Source organism: Colletes gigas, unplaced genomic scaffold (genome assembly GCF_013123115.1).
Source record: "Colletes gigas isolate AHSC1104 unplaced genomic scaffold, ASM1312311v1 Colletes_gigas_Sc00015, whole genome shotgun sequence".
NCBI classification, from domain to species: Eukaryota; Metazoa; Arthropoda; class Insecta; order Hymenoptera; family Colletidae; genus Colletes; species Colletes gigas.
The window spans coordinates 2,767,959-2,783,641 of NW_025106644.1; the positions used below are offsets into that span (position 1 = coordinate 2,767,959).

General features: G+C 43.6%; 1 protein-coding gene across 9 annotated transcripts in view; it reads right to left on the minus strand.

Annotated features, from left to right (window-relative positions):
* Positions 1–89: 89 nt before the first annotated feature.
* The window catches only part of LOC122399821 (sodium bicarbonate cotransporter 3), a 56,881-nt gene continuing 41,287 nt past the window's right edge, over positions 90–15,683 (minus strand). For 5 of the 9 annotated variants that reach the window (XM_043400809.1, XM_043400802.1, XM_043400808.1 and 2 more), the window contains 15 exons: positions 15,246–15,422; positions 9,993–10,096; positions 9,496–9,681; positions 8,340–8,546; positions 7,833–8,245; positions 7,603–7,768; positions 6,919–7,077; positions 6,684–6,833; positions 6,183–6,458; positions 5,722–6,111; positions 5,553–5,660; positions 5,343–5,477; positions 2,458–2,633; positions 1,995–2,109; positions 90–1,173 (listed from right to left, as the gene is read on the minus strand). In XM_043400809.1, coding sequence (XP_043256744.1) covers positions 1,096–1,173; positions 1,995–2,109; positions 2,458–2,633; positions 5,343–5,477; positions 5,553–5,660; positions 5,722–6,111; positions 6,183–6,458; positions 6,684–6,833; positions 6,919–7,077; positions 7,603–7,768; positions 7,833–8,245; positions 8,340–8,546; positions 9,496–9,681; positions 9,993–10,096; positions 15,246–15,422 — 2,840 coding nt within the window. In that variant the 3' untranslated portion in view covers positions 90–1,095. Of the gene's footprint in view, positions 1,174–1,872; positions 2,110–2,457; positions 2,634–5,342; positions 5,478–5,552; positions 5,661–5,721; positions 6,112–6,182; positions 6,459–6,683; positions 6,834–6,918; positions 7,078–7,602; positions 7,769–7,832; positions 8,246–8,339; positions 8,547–9,495; positions 9,682–9,992; positions 10,097–12,316; positions 12,422–14,755; positions 14,819–15,245; positions 15,423–15,683 lie in introns of all 9 variants that reach the window. The other 4 variants (XR_006259294.1, XM_043400805.1, XM_043400807.1 and 1 more) reach the window with 4 other exon arrangements.

The window sequence follows — 15,683 nt, forward strand, 5'->3', positions numbered from 1 at the left end:
TTCGTTCTCCAAGCTTGCACAGCACTTCGAATGCTATTCTCTGTTCTAAATATATATACAAACACACGTAACATTAACATACGAGCGAACTAGCCGCTCCATACTTCGCTATACGCATACGTACATCGACACAGGAGTGTTCCATAAAACGTTACGCGGTTACTCCTGAAACTGTTTCTTAATTCTACGTCAACTACGTCAACACTTTCTTTCAAACACGTTGGCTCGTCCCAACGATATTCTCGGTAAAGTCTCTCTCGAAGGTTCGTGTAAACGCTTGTGTAATCGTCTGAAAAATATTGTATCAAATTTTCTCCCCTTGCGATTCGCGCGCCAGTTTCGTCCACGTCGAGCGGAGATCGGCGGAAACAAGGAAGCAACAGTTTGTCCCGTGCAACGTTCGTTGCGGGCGCTGGGTGAAAGACCATCAGTACGATAAAAATTGTCATCGTTCGTATTATAATTCAGCTAGGATTTTCGATAAAAAACGTGAAAAAAATTGTCTCCGTGGCGCACGTCGATGCTCCCGTTACGAACACCTTCCCGGTTATCCTTTAGCGCGGGGGAAGTTCTCTCGACCGTTGAGGGCGTAAAAAAATCGCTGTACATTTGTAATAGTTTAAATATTGTCGCAGCTGGCCGGTGTTCTCGACTTGTCTCGTGAGCTTCGAGAGGGAACGAACAATCTCTGGCGACAAGCTTCGTTTTTTTGCGAGACATCCCTCGAAGGAAACGTCGACGTATCGTTTGCAGGGGTTTCTTTGGCATATTTGCTACGGGGTACGAACTACATTTGGCTATTCATTTTGTTAAAATTATAAATAACGTTATTGCACGCTGGGGCTAGCGTGGGTTCGAGATCCAGCGGTTGTTGTCGCGCTCGCGAGTCGAATCTTAAGTCTAGTTTATTTCGACGGTGTGCGTTTCCCGTTTATCGCGAATTTAATCCGCTAGGTGGCACTCTGTATAATTGCACTCGACCAGCGTTTCTCTCTTGGAAGCTTGGAATGTAATCGACGAAATTAAGGCTACGACAAAACCGAAAGTTTCTTCGATCGTCCAGGGGTGGTCTGTAGCTAACCTCCTGGTGGACTGTTAGACGGAAGTCTCGGCCGAAGTAGTGCCATTCACCGACAACGGGCAGATGCTCTCCTTCGATCGTATCAGGTCTACCTGAAACGGTCAAACAAAACGTTCCATTTGTATCTCGCGAATCGGGGGGCGCACCAAGCACTTAAAAACGAGCGACGACTATGAAAGAACACTTTGCAATTGCGTAGCGTAGCGTCGAGTACACAAAATAGAGGCAGCCATAGCGTTTACTTTAAAATATATTGTAGGTAAAACAACTTGTGTTAGGTCTTGTTTAAGTTACCTTGATTATCTAACTACGGTTAATAACCCTAGAAGTTGATAGACTATATTTTATTATAAGTATTTTTTTTTTTGAAGTTAATTAAAATGTCTGACCCAATACGTCATTGCTTACAGAGCTTTCTTTATTCCTATGATAGGAATCTTACAATTTTACAGGAAGAGGTCACATGTTTTATTTAATAAAGGTTAGCGCAAATAGGAAACCAAAATGGCGGCGAGAAGCTTGTGCAGGTGAAGGAAAACCGACAGATGCGAGGCAACGGTAACCAAGTGTCGGGCAATGCGAGCAAGCCGGGGTTCATCTCGATTCCTTTCATCCCCCTTTCTATCAGATTAGTCGAATCAGTTCATGCGTCAAACGTGCTGCGACAAGGGAACGCGACGAGAACAGGGACTATTATCTCTACCGGGGTCGTCGTTCATCCTAGGGATATTTCTATCTATGACGACCCAACTGGAGGGTTCCGTGCAGCCCCCTTTTATAGTCTTACTCACAGTAGCGTACAGGGGGTATGTTGCATGCCCGTGTATTGGTGCTCTTGCTGTGTGTCTTGCCATGTGATTTATCGGATTGGTGATGGTGGTGGTTAGAATTTAGAGTCATTTACGTGTGTCACCTTGATAGAGATCCCACTGTCGTCTTCGTCCTCTTCGGTCATCGTAGTCAGCCTCGTAGTCTCGTCTGCCATCAACGAGCTATCCTTTTTCGAGTGCTTCTTTTGTTTACCGGCGCTGTACATAGAAATTCACCATATTTTTTATATAAACCCTCATGTAAGGGCGCCTCTCGTACTCGCCACGAGAGGGCTACTTGTCTCTCTCGCAAGCGATCGACTGACCAATAGCCTGTCGTCCTAGGGCCTGTTAGGAAGCCTTGCTTGATGAGTCCCCTAACAGGCCCCGGGACGAAACACTCAGAGTAGAGTAGTGTATCCTCTAGGGGGAATCCCCCTAATTTACGACGGTCTCTATGTGCTGTTAAGGGACTTGGGAAGATATCTCAAAAACAGTTTCGATGAACGAGAGTCGTAAATTAGTGGGGCCTTATTAATTACTTATGGAATAGTAGATACTACGCACTTGATCAACTTGGGTTGCTTCGGTTTCTCGTTGCACTCGTTCACCTGCTGCCAAATCCCAGTTTTGTTCACCTCCTCGCTGATGTTGATGCTCGCCATAGGGATTTTCATGATGTTGCCGTTGGCCAACGAGATCTGTATGTTGTCAGACGGCCCGTACCCCAACTCGTTCTGCTCCTGATGGGCAAATCATGATTTAAGTTTCAGGTGTAGCAGCCAAATACAGGGAAACGAAATCAAGCCATGCATCGAGCTCAGCAAAACTCTCATCACTACCTTGTCTCGAGACAGGTCGGACAACCATGGGTACGCAAGCGGTATACGTCGGTCGAGCTACAAAAATCTCAGAATTTGCAGACATTACTTCATGGAGAAGCGTAATGCCTGCAATTTCAATTCTTTTTGAAAAACTGGCAAACATAACCCCTATGAAGACCGTGGGTTCAGATCCGCCATCTTGGAAATCGTTTTAACAAATGGGAGGTTAGCTTCGATCTAAATGACCTTGATGGCTCGACCGACCCAGTTACAGTCGACATTCGAAATTCAGCGCAATAATAGTGTGATCTTCAGCGGGGTTGACATAATTCGAGCATTCCTCTCGATGCTTTGGGATCTACGGTCGTGCACTTGGGAGCCACGTACCAATAACGTCCGCAGGTTTCGACGACGACTGGTACCCTTTTCTCTCCCTGTTTCCCCTCCCCCCCCCTCGACAATCACCTATGGATCTTTGAATATTTTTTTTTTCAAGGTCGCAAAAATGTTCTATCGTTACGACACGTCGAAGGCCGAATCGTGTTCGTGTCGTGTCGGTCGATGGTGAGTAAGGAGTAGTCGGGAGTACAGAGAGATTTTGTGTGTGTTTTTAAAACAATAATGTATTTCCAATACGTCAAGGCGATCCGCGTTCGACGATACATCGAACCCGATACATATACGTGTCGAATTGTAGGCGAAACATCGGGCGTCGTTTCGTAGTTCCGTGTGTGTTGTCGCGATTAGGTGACACACGATGTTTATTTGGTCACGTTTCAACACCTATCGCAGTTTAGGCCAGGTAAAAGGTAGCGACTATAGATGAACATCTTTAAGTGGACTCCTCCGTATAATATAAACTTTCTCCGATAAATCAACGTTCTCGATCTACTATCGATTACTAAATCCACTATAACAATGTTTAAGCTCGCCTATGAGTACATCCAAGACAATCGTATCCAAAACAAACGCTATCGTTCAAGCATTCCAACGACGACATAATTGTTACATAATAATTAATACTGGTCGGGACCGAGTACCGTTTAGGATCAGGTCAATCTTACACGAAGTTTATTTGGCACGGGAGGATCTTCGTTTGGCCGGAATTTTACATAAAAAAAACATTTGTTCTCGCTGGAAGTGGTATGTGTCGCCATCTAGGTACTATTAAGTTCCCAGAAGAAACGTACTGGCATCTTATCTCACAAACGCTTATTTTTTACTACACAATTCACTAAGGCGTTCACAGCCGCCATTTTATGAGTCGAGCCAGCGAGTTCTTTCTTCTGGGGACCTTAGAACAGAGTTGTGCAAAATCAACGACCAATAATTGCAATTGTAATCATTGAATTCAATTGATACCTTACAGAGGGTATTCACCATTTCATACATTTGTCATACACTTATGAATCAATGAAGAAACTTAATGAATTTTTAATAAATTTGTAACTTTCTAAAATTTATAACAAAAGTTTGCTCTAATTTATTGCTACCTCCATCTTCTCTATTATAGAAAATTAATTCCTTTTCAAACTGTTTGAAATCTTTGTAAGTACACTTACCAGTTTCATTCGAGGAACTTAATATTTAAAAAAAAAATGAGAAAAGTAGAAAATAAAATTGTACTGCAAGAAGGCAAGATAATTATGATGATATATGCTGAATCGAAACATCGTTTTTATTTTCTGCGAATTTAGTCCATTCAAATACAAGTTACAATAGGCAGTAGAGATGTAAAATGGCGGCTACAGAAGTGAGAAAGTTCCAAAATACTTAGCAGTATTAAGTGTACGTTCATAGTATTCCACTAAGATAAATAATTAAAAAAAAACTTCAATGTCAATTTTAATTTCTACCTTTCTATACTAATGATATAGTTACAAAATTTTATAAATTGTATTCAAATTTCGTTTTATTAGGCCGCAACAAACGTTTGAAAAAGATGCAAGATTCCATAAATACAAATTTCATAAACGGTTATCAAACATTAAAGATTTTCGAACTGTGTAAGTGTATTCCAAATGTTTAAAATACTTAAAAATTGCGCAACTCTGCGTTAGAATACACCCAGTGGCAGACTGTTATTGCTTTGGTCCGAGAAAAATTAACCCTTGGACGGTTGAGGCTGGGTCATTTCTGGCCCGGACGAAAATTTCTACTAAATTATTGCGATTAAATTTTTTCACTATTCCTTTCAAGTACCCAGACATCAGATTTATTCGATTAAAATAATATTATTTTAATTTAACACTATTTAAAAAAATATTACCCTTAGAAAGTAAGGTTAAGTTTCAATTTTAAATACGTATCCCTCTTCACCAGTTGTTCGTTTAACCTATAAGTTCTTTTCTTTTCGAAATGGGTGTTAATTGTGAGGTCTGGTACTGTGATGGGTCAGAAAAGACCCAGTCTCCGTAGTGCAAGGGTTAAGAACGACGACCAGGACCAACGTAGCAGGATCTAGGCTGCGTTGACGCGATCGGTCATCAGGATGTCGCGTTCCTCGCGTTTCCGGTCGTAATCGCAGCCGGTTACAGTGACCACGGGGCAAATGTTCGCCACGCGGTCACTTCTCGCGTGCTATTTACGACAAACGATGGCATTTAGTATTCGTCTCACGGTGCTAACCTCGCCACTCTCCAGCTGGCGGAGATCGTCGGCGTGCTTCTTGCTCGGTTCGGGCATCACGTCGTCCAGGATCTTCAGCTCGCGTTGAGTGAACACCAGGTCCAGGGACTTGCGTATCCCGATCATCACCACCAGCTGACCGCAATAAATCACTCAATGTTAACGATATTTACCACTAAGATGGGGATAGAAGCTTAACAATAGTCTCACCATCAGTGGGAAGAGGATGGAGGTACTGCTGAAGGACTTTATCAGCCACAGACACGACAGACAAGCCAGTTGCATAGCCGTGAACAGGTGCACTCGTTTCAAGGGAACCTGGAGAAACAATCAGTTCAATTGAGCCATCGTTACCAACGCCATCGTTGTCTATTAATACCTGTCGGAGGAACATGTAGTCAGGCTGGTATTTGACTGGCATCAGCATGATTAGAATCCTGTCGAAGAACTGCAGCCCCTTCAGGGAGGCTACGCCCATGTAGAGGAAAACTCCAAACAGCACTGGCATGGGAATATGCTTCAGCATCGGTGTCAAGAGGACAGAGCAACCGATCATCAGGAAGATCAGTATGTGGGTGACACGTTGCTCACGAACGCCCAGAAACTGAGGCTTCTCGCCAGGTGCAGCACATTCAGATTCCAGCTTCAACGAGTTCACATGATTGATAGAGAGTACTGTAGCTGCGACGAACCAGGGCAGACCCATCACGGAGCAAACTTCTATGAGGATCGCTAGGATGAACAGGTCCAGGTGGTAACCACACCCTTTCTGGAAAACAATATAAAACAATATAAATATAAAGAACAGCAAGAATCCTCGAAAGGCGAGGAGACACTTGCCTTCAGCTTGTTCTCCTTTCTGTTGACTATCACTGCGGTGATCTGCTGGTCCATGAAGATCAGTATAGTGCCCAGCAGAGCTGGCAGACTCGCCACGATGGCGCTCCACCATGGATTATGTTGGAAAGGCCAGATGATCCATCCTCGGTCGTGCAACGTCGGCTTGAACTCCACAGGAACCTCCAATTTTGGGGTGGGGATGTTGACGATGTGATCCAATGCGCTCATTGAGAAGATCGCGATGATCACCGCGAAATCGCTGACCACCTGTCTGACCTACCATCAGACACGAATCTTTTATTAACAACTGACTTTAACTATTTAACAACTAGACACCAAACATTGGACCTATTAGCCAAAGCTCTAGGTGCAAATGGAATGCAATAAGTCCTAGTAACTCTATCGAATGCCTAAACTCAGTGTGCACGTCTTTGATCTCTAATTTAATCCAAGATCCTCTTTTCAGAGGTCTCTGCTGTGCAGGGATTGAAAGGGGCGTACCTTCGACGGGAAGAAGAGCGCATTCTTGAAGTCTTTGAGCTCGACGGATAATAAGAAGGTGCCCATGAATAGTATAATTGACATGAGGAACACATCGGGTATGTAGTGGGGCTGGTTGCAGCCGTCGCCCACCAGCGTGCCATTGTAAATCTGAAAGAGAGTTAACGAGTCGTCAGAGGAGCGGGAGCTTGTAATTTCGCCCAACGACCATTTAGGGCGCTTGGAGTCCACCGACCTGGCACGCTTTTTGATCCAGCGCCGTCCAATTTACGTGGTCGTAGCTGGAGGGCAGACTGCCGTTCGGTGGCTTGCACCAGCACTCGTAATCGAACTGGTCGTTCGCGTGAGTGTTGATGGGGTACTTCTTCCCGATCGACAGCACGTTCTCGATAGCCTGGAACGATCGAACAGTCATCGATGTACTCCCTGGTCAGAAGGAATTAAATCAAGGCTTAAGAGAGTCAAGATCGGGGCCAATCGTTCCCGAAGCCTGAAAGGAGCTTCGATCAGTACGTGGAACGCGGGGGGATTCGTGACCCAGATGCCAAGCGATTTCGCTGATGGAGCGATCCGGGAAGCACTCCGGTACACCCCCCGCATCCAATTAACCAGAATCACTCCAAAAGGACAGGGTTGCGTAATTAGCGAGAAAATAGGCTTCTGAAAGACCAGCCAATGTCCTGTCCAAGTTTCAAAACACTGTTCATGTTGGGATGGCCTGGAATATTAACCTCCAAATCTCTCAATCCTTCATGCGATGACTTGTGATTCAGTTTTTGCAGAGCTCATGGCTGCAAAGACTCGAAGATGTTTTTAAAAGTCTCTTGAGGCCTAGATATTAACCCCATCTATTGGCTTTTTTAGGGTTCAAGCGTACAAAGGCGAATGGAAGTGCCTATCGAGCCCTCCTCTTTTGTACCTTGTAAATGAAGATAAAGGCGATGAGGGTGGCGAAGTTCTCCTCCGTGAATCGCGTGATGTAGCACACGAGGGCGCTGGCGTCGATCGCCACCAGGATCAAGAGAATCAAGGCTATCCACGAGCCGATCCAAAAACGGAAGGACATGTAGTTCCACTCGGATTTCCTATAAGACACCATTCGATCACGATTAAACACTCTGCAAACTCCTTTTGCAACGGTCTACTCACTTGCAGAACTCGTAGACGATGGTCTCGAACACTAATACCGGCCCGGTGGAACCTAGAATGGTCAAGGGTTGCCCGGAGAAGAGACCGTAGCCGACGCCACACACGAAACCGGAGACCAGCGACTCCATGGCGGCCATGTTCTTCCCCGTGGCTTCGCCCAGCAGGCCACCAAACGTGATTATGGGCGACAGACAGGCGAAATAGAGGAAAATGAACGACGCCACGCACTGGATAGCCAGGGCATCTTTGAAATCCGACAGATAAAACGGTACTTTCCTCTTCACGTCGTTGACCAGACCTCCAAACAGTCTCCCGGATCTGGAGAGCCCGGATTCCTCTCTCAGCTTCTGCTCGTCCGCCTCCTCGTCCAGGTCCTCCTTTGGCTTCTCCTCTTTTGGTCGCTTCCTCACCTCCTAAACGAGATCAAGAAGGCTTTAGAATAGAGTAATATGTTCCAAACAGTGTAAAACAGGTTTGGATGTTAGGGAAGTGTTTGTTTTGTTGTACCTGCGACGGAATCGCGGCGGGTGGCTCTATTCTGATCGCTGGATCCCACTCCCCAGGTGGCAGCACTGTGACAGCGTCCAGGAACTCGTCGATCCCCGCCAGCAGATGGTTCCTGTTCTTCGCCTTGTAAGCCACGTCGTGGAACACCTCGTCGGACATCAGGGTGGCCATGGCGCGACCGATCTCGTGGAAACCGGAGATCCCACCCTGGGAATCCCACGATAAAGACACAAGGGTAACCACAAGTATACTCAGGGAGTTATGAAATAGAACTTGATACGTCCATTTTTCCCCTTTTCAGAGGGTCGATCGTTTCGATTTCACATTATTACTCGCCCGATGAACGATAAACGAGGAACGGAAAGATTGCCAGGGGCAAAACGGCGACAGACCTCAAACGATAACGAAGCCTCCATTCATACCCGGATAGAAATTGCCTCGCATATCGGGCACTCGAGATCGAGAATAGTCGGGGGCAATCAGCGCGGACAATTGCTTCGTTAAAACTTTAATTACCCCGAAGGAGGAAACGGGCTTTCGATCGAGCCGCCTCGAATCTGCATCGGACCGATGGATACGCGCGAACGAAGATCCAGCCGCGTCTTGCGGATTACACGCTGTTCGAAATCAACGGGGGATCTACTCGAGTCACTTTGTCCCTTTGTGACGCCCCCCTGTTCAAAGAGTCCTCGACTTGAGGCGATTAATTTGCTCCTGGAGCTTGCAGGATCTCCCATAACAGGAGTGTCAACACGGTCATTCTACATTCACAGTGTACCAAAGAGTTTTAAAGGTAGACTGTCACTAGAGAAAAAGGTCCAGGTTTTACTTTTGAAAAATTTTAATAGGGGATTCTAGAGACCAAAATAAGACGAAAATCAAGAATACCAATTTGTCGATGGAGGCTTCGTTAAAAAGTTATTAACGTTTAAAGCTGTTCTCGCAAGTGGGACTTTAAACGTTAATAACTTTTTAACGAAGCCTCCATCGACAAATTGGTATTCTTGATTTTCGTCTTATTTTGGCCTCCAGAATCTCCCATTAAAATTTTCCCCAGGGTTGACCTAACGCCCATAAATAATTGCGAAAATTTCTAATTTTCGTTCATTTTTGTTTCTTTTTTATAGGTAACTTGCTCTAGATATAGTGATCTTACCGTAGGTCCCAGCAGGACAAATATGAACCTCGTCGGCACAGGAACCTCCGTCAGGTCGCCCATGATCCCCGCCTGGCTGAGCCGAATGAACGCCGACAGGGTTTTATCTAAAAAATCTACCTCCCCCACGAGAATGTTGCTCGCCTCGGCACCCGCTGGTATCTTTCGCATGAAGTGTGTGTTACCCTGACGAGAGAACCATAAAGAACATATTCGACAACGCGTCTAAACATCCAGAGCAAGAAGAAGGGGCAAAGAAGCGTCGCGTTTAGACCCGTTTGAAAGTTTAACCCTTCGCTACATGAATTTTATTTCATCATTCATGGAAACAGTTAGCAGTTAAAGGAGTCAAATTAGAAATTTATATTACTCAAAATTCTACAGTTGAATCTTCAGAGCTAGATGTGTCCTCATGAGCAAATCTCATGTAGTATGGGGTTTTATAGAGAAACGTACGGTCAGCTAGGGGGATTTATGTAATTGCAGGGTTTAGTTACCCTGTGATTCACGTCTCCGTTCTCCAAAGCGGACGAGCTGTGATTCCTGCTAATTGACACGCTGCTGGGGCTGCGATCCATCCCGTTGGTGGCTGGCTCCTGGCCTGAAAGAGGTCTAGCTTACCGCCTACTGCGTCTTTTCGAGGCTAGGTCGCAACGAGAAGTCGCGCGGGGCCACCATGACCGAGGGAACGAAGCTCGCCCTCGATCATCGCCGCCAGTTCAGGACCATTGGTCGGATAGTCGTGACCCAGATTCGCGTGACGAAAGTCTCCCGAGTTGCAGGAATCCGATACAGGGGATTTCGCGGGACTACTGGGAAGACTTACTAACCCCGATCCTCTTAAATGCGACGCGGGCCACGGTTAAACATAACTCCGGTGCTTCTTTTTAGTGGAAAAGTTAATTTTCTGCCTCCCTCGTTGAACGAACCAATGGGTTTCCTAATGTAAACTGTGTTTCAGAAGCTTTCTCATCTCAACAATGGTCACTAATCAATTCTTTTATTAGTTTCATCTCTTGGGGGTGGATTTTGTTCTCAATTTTGAGATAGAAGCTAGTTGCTATGTTAGGACCTTCTTTAACTTTAAGGTATATGCTAACCAGTTGAGGCAAACTAGGAGAAAAACCTGTAATCTGGGCTAAAACGCAGTTAGACTATTAAACTGTGTTTCAGAAGCATTCTCATCTCAACATTAGTCACTAATCAATGCTTCTACTAGTTTAGTCTCCCCTTAGAGGTGGATTTCAGTCTCAATTTTGTGATAAAAGCTAGTTGCTATGCTAGGACCTTTGTAACCTTAAAATATATAGAATATATGCTAACCAGTTGAGGCAAAATAGGGGAAAGACCTGTAATCTGCACTAAAATGCAGTTAGACTACTAAACTGTGTTTCAGAAGCATTCTCATCGCAACATTAGTCACTAATCAATGCTTCTACTAGTTTAGTCTCCCCTTAGAGGTGGATTTCAGTCTCAATTTTGTGATAAAAGCTAGTTGCTATGCTAGGACCTTTGTAACCTTAAAATATATAGAATATATGCTAACCAGTTGAGGCAAAATAGGGGAAAGACCTGTAATCTGCACTAAAATGCAGTTAGACTACTAAACTGTGTTTCAGAAGCATTCTCATCGCAACATTAGTCACTAATCAATGCTTCTACTAGTTTAGTCTCCCCTTAGAGGTGGATTTCAGTCTCAATTTTGTGATAAAAGCTAGTTGCTATGTTGCGACCTTTTCTAACCTTAAAATATGTAGAATATTGAGGTTATCTGTTTCTGAAGCACCGTGTATGCTAACCAGTTGAGGCAAACTAAGAGAAAAAGCTGTAATCCGCGCTAAAACGCAGTTAGACTCGCTATTAAATGTCAAGAGCGCGTCGCTCAACCCTTCGCAAGGGTAGCAAATGCGGTGAGCCTTTCCGATAGATTGGCCACGGGGTGCTGGAGAGCTCGCAGCACGGATTTTGTTTTCCGTGTCTCTCGATAATCGTTTGTCGATACACGTGTTATTTTCAGCGACCGAGTCGGGTTTCTCGTCGCGAGAGGCGTTCGGTCGGATCAAGATTCGAGCAACTCGCGACCCTTCGGATCCAACGTTCGCGGAGAAACGCTTTTTTTATCGTCATCTGTCCGGAACACACGCCATTTCCCTAATTAAGCAAGATTAATTCATCTCAATAGCTAGATTGAGGTTAGAATTTTTAAAAGACTCATGAAAACAAATCTCCATTCTTTATGGAAGTGCCAAGTTTGGTATAGTAAAGCTGCAAACACGAATGTAAAATGTATTGCATCAAGTTTAGGGGAAAGTTAAACAAGTCTAGGAGTTATTAATTAACTTTTTATTCATCAAATATGACGCCATTTTTAACCTCAAATGATGGGTTACTTTTCCTGCCTCAATTATATCTATTCCTATTATAGTAACAAGTCAAGCATTGTTGAAATGCAATTTCTCAGATTGTCACAGAGTATTTTCCAAATTTACAGCTTTAAAAATTGTTTTGACTACCAAGTACGACGCCATTTTTAACCTCAAACGATAGGTTACTTTTCCTGCCTCAATAATATCCTAGTTGCGTCACAGACGGAATGGTAACAAGTCAAGTATTGTTGAAATGTAATTTCTCAGACTGTCAGTGTTTTCCAATTTCTTAGACACCCGGAAGCGTGTGTTCCGGATGTTTGATTCCTCCGCGGACGTTGTTGCGTCCACCCTCCGCGTGGGTGGACTGTAACCAATGCGTGTCGTTGCTACGGGGATTCTACGACGTCGTGACAGTGTAAGTAAGATAAGGCAAGCACAGAAAAGCAGTTTACCGGGATTACCGGGTATGGCAAGGAAGCGGCTACCAGGGTTCAGCGTTGCTCCGCTGCCGTGGCTCGTGGCGCCACCGAACGCCGGGGCGGGGTTCGATTCCTCCACTAAAAATGAGCATGAAACATACACCAGGATCCTTTATTTACAGAGGAAGGAGCCGAAACGGACAGGGGGGATCCCTCGTACGCTACACGGTTCTTTAAACCGAGACGCAGGGGTCGTTAGTGTCGTTAGTACTGCGTGGAGAAAAGGATAATTAGTAAATTACGCTGAAAGTACAAACGTTAGTTGATTACAGAACGTGACAGTTAGTACGAATGATATGCTACCAAGTACACATCGAGACACGTGCATGTGTTAGACAATCAGAGATTAAGATCATGCCTCGTGGATTGGTACTGGAAAGAATCGACGATTATTCATTGCTCGCCCAATCGATCGTGATGAAATTTTAATGTGAGGTAGCTGGGGCGATATTAGTGGGAGTTTATGTCATCGTTTTGCTGGTTTCGAAATTTTAATAATAATTTTCCTATTATGTATATTCGTTAATCGTCAAAATTCTAAAATAAATTTTACACAATAAAACTGAATTAAAATTTTGTTCTATCTTCCTTAATAAAGGTTAAATTAAATCTCATTAATAATGAGCATCATATTTGTCCGAAAATTGGATGTGAATTAATTAACACGCGGTCTGAATTATAATTAAGAGTGTCCAGACTGAACGAAATGCAAATGGCTGACGTCAGAGCCTTTGGGCATGGCGCTGGAGTGGGGATGAGCGCTCTGCCGCGGCGATCGACGATCGATAGGGGGCAGTTATGTTTCAGACGCGGAACAGTAAAGTAGTAGAGGTTCTTTCTGTGGATTTTTTCGTGCATAATGATTCTAGTAAAATTAATATTGAATTTAGATCTTGTCATTGCACATTCTCGAGTGCCTCTCATCTTGTCGTATTACACAATTCTGTAAATACCGACGTACATTAATTTTTATTTGAATCTTAATTTTCCAGATCGTAATTGCTCCCATTTTTTAAATTTAATATATTTATTTTAAAATATCTCATAAAATGCTCGAATATCCATTGCTGATATTAATTAAATTTGGCCAGGAAAACGCTTTGAAAGACTTAAATAGCACCATTGGGAGTGCCATGAAACCCGTCGATATCACGATACCTTATATTTCATTCAAATTAGCGGCAATTAAGGGCTCGTTATGACTTGAATGATAAAACTTCCCCCCTGGAAATAATCCAATTCTTTAGAGGAAGCTTTACTCATCATTTTTTAAAATCAGAATTTCGATTCTAACCTAAAAGAGAATTTAAAAAATTTAAAAATTTGCATTATCTATTAAATTATAAATTTAAAAATTTGTATTATCTATTAAATTATAAATTTAAAAATTTATGTACACTAATTTTATAAACTCGAACAATTTAACACCCTCTATTTTTTAAATAAATACGAAACCAGCAAAAGGACCTACTAATTTTCCATGGACTATGTCACTCTTTAATTTGATCAAAAGCGTCATCGAGCAGAAACAGCGATCAATTTGGCGTGGAATGAGTTCTTGTGATCGTGCGTTCGAAAAATCGTTACCGTGTCATGGTAAAAAAGATACATCAAGGACCGTTCAATAGTCGATAAAGAATCCTATTTCGTCGCCAAAAATCGAGAGCGTTTAGGGAACGTTAAAAAAGTAATAACAACGCAGAAAAAAATCATTGGCGGATCGAGGTCGCAGTAGTGACGATCGGTATTCGTCGGACGCGCGAATGACCCGAATTACGTGTAATTAAACTTCCATTAATTCTCAGCGTACCGACGGAATCGGTAATCGATAGTCGGTAAAAGATTGCTGTAGGTCGAGAATCGTTGAAATTTTTAAAGAAGAGGTCGCGAATCGCTATATTTTGACACAAGTAAAAAATGATGCAAATTAAGGTTAGGATTGTACCACGAATGATATGAAGAATCGTTTCTGCATTCTAAATAAGTCGTGGAGGTTAAGAAATTAATAAATGTATGCTTTTGTTCGAAAGATTCTCAAGTAAAACCAGTAGGGTCAAAAGAATGTAATTACTAGTCCGCCATGTTGGATTTCTATGATCTCTGATTGGTGGAAAGATTGTACAAAAATGGAAGAAATTAATCTGGAATCTGGTATCTAGTAAGTTTGAACTGGGAAACAGATTCTGCGATTGATCGATCGTGTGCAGTGCTCAACTACTGTAAACATCGAGAAAAGACGATGCAATCGAAAAGATTGAGATTTCGTAGCAAAGGTTGACCGCTATCCCGGCAACAATGTACACAAAAAGACACAGAGACAAAAAGACTGACGAAATTAAGTAACCAGAGGACATACACCGAGTTTTTGTGCAGAACCGATTAAAATTCATAACAACAACCACCTTGTCTAACCTTTTAGCTGACACATCGCGAACCACGTCGTGAATCCGACCACATGGGGAACGGCGAATTCGTCTGACAGAAACACAAGAAACACTCGTCAATTCGTCAATTCGAATTTTAACAGGAAGCACCGGGAATACCCGAATCCACAGTGCACGTTGGCACGCGTGTACCCAATTTAGGTTAATTTCGCTTCACCCAGCTGCAATTTTGGGGTTAGAATCGAGCAAAGCTTGGTTACAGGGTTTCTCAAACTTTAATCAATTGACCCAAGTTGCTACTTAGTACATCTAATAATAGTTACTGGCATAATCATTGTCTTCACTCGTTTCCGATTTACTACTTTCGAAAACCAATATGGCGGCTACTTGGGGCTTCCATGAACCTCGAGAGGACAGTTTGAGAAATCCTGGACTTATGGTAGGGTTAGAAAGTTGCGAAAGCACCGTAACCCGAGGCAATTATGGCTGTCTTTCAGCTGTCCTGGCCTATATTATACCTGGAACCAGAAGGTACGGTCCTTTCAGATCTTTCGCTTCTTTCGAGAGCAGAGCCGTGTTCGAATTCGGGCAGCTGCTGCTGCGACCTACCGAGGGCGCATACGCGTCCCCAGCGTCGCGACGCTCCTGTAAATCTGACGTCAACAACTCATGCAAACCACATGTACAGTTGTAACCTGAAAATGTCGAGCGTTTCGTACGCGTTTAGTGTGATTCCCATGGTTCGCGTCCGGGTGATTCCCCCATTTGGACGTGAAAATAAACAATTAAATCGATAAATAAATAAATTGAAAACAGACGAGTGAAGGGGAGCCGGGGATCGAAACGGGACGATAAATGAAATACTTCGTCGGAACAGGAGGGGCCGATAAAACGGAAACAAAAGGAAATAAATCGTTAATTGAACTTGTACGCCCCTAGGGATGTGTGTTCCGCTC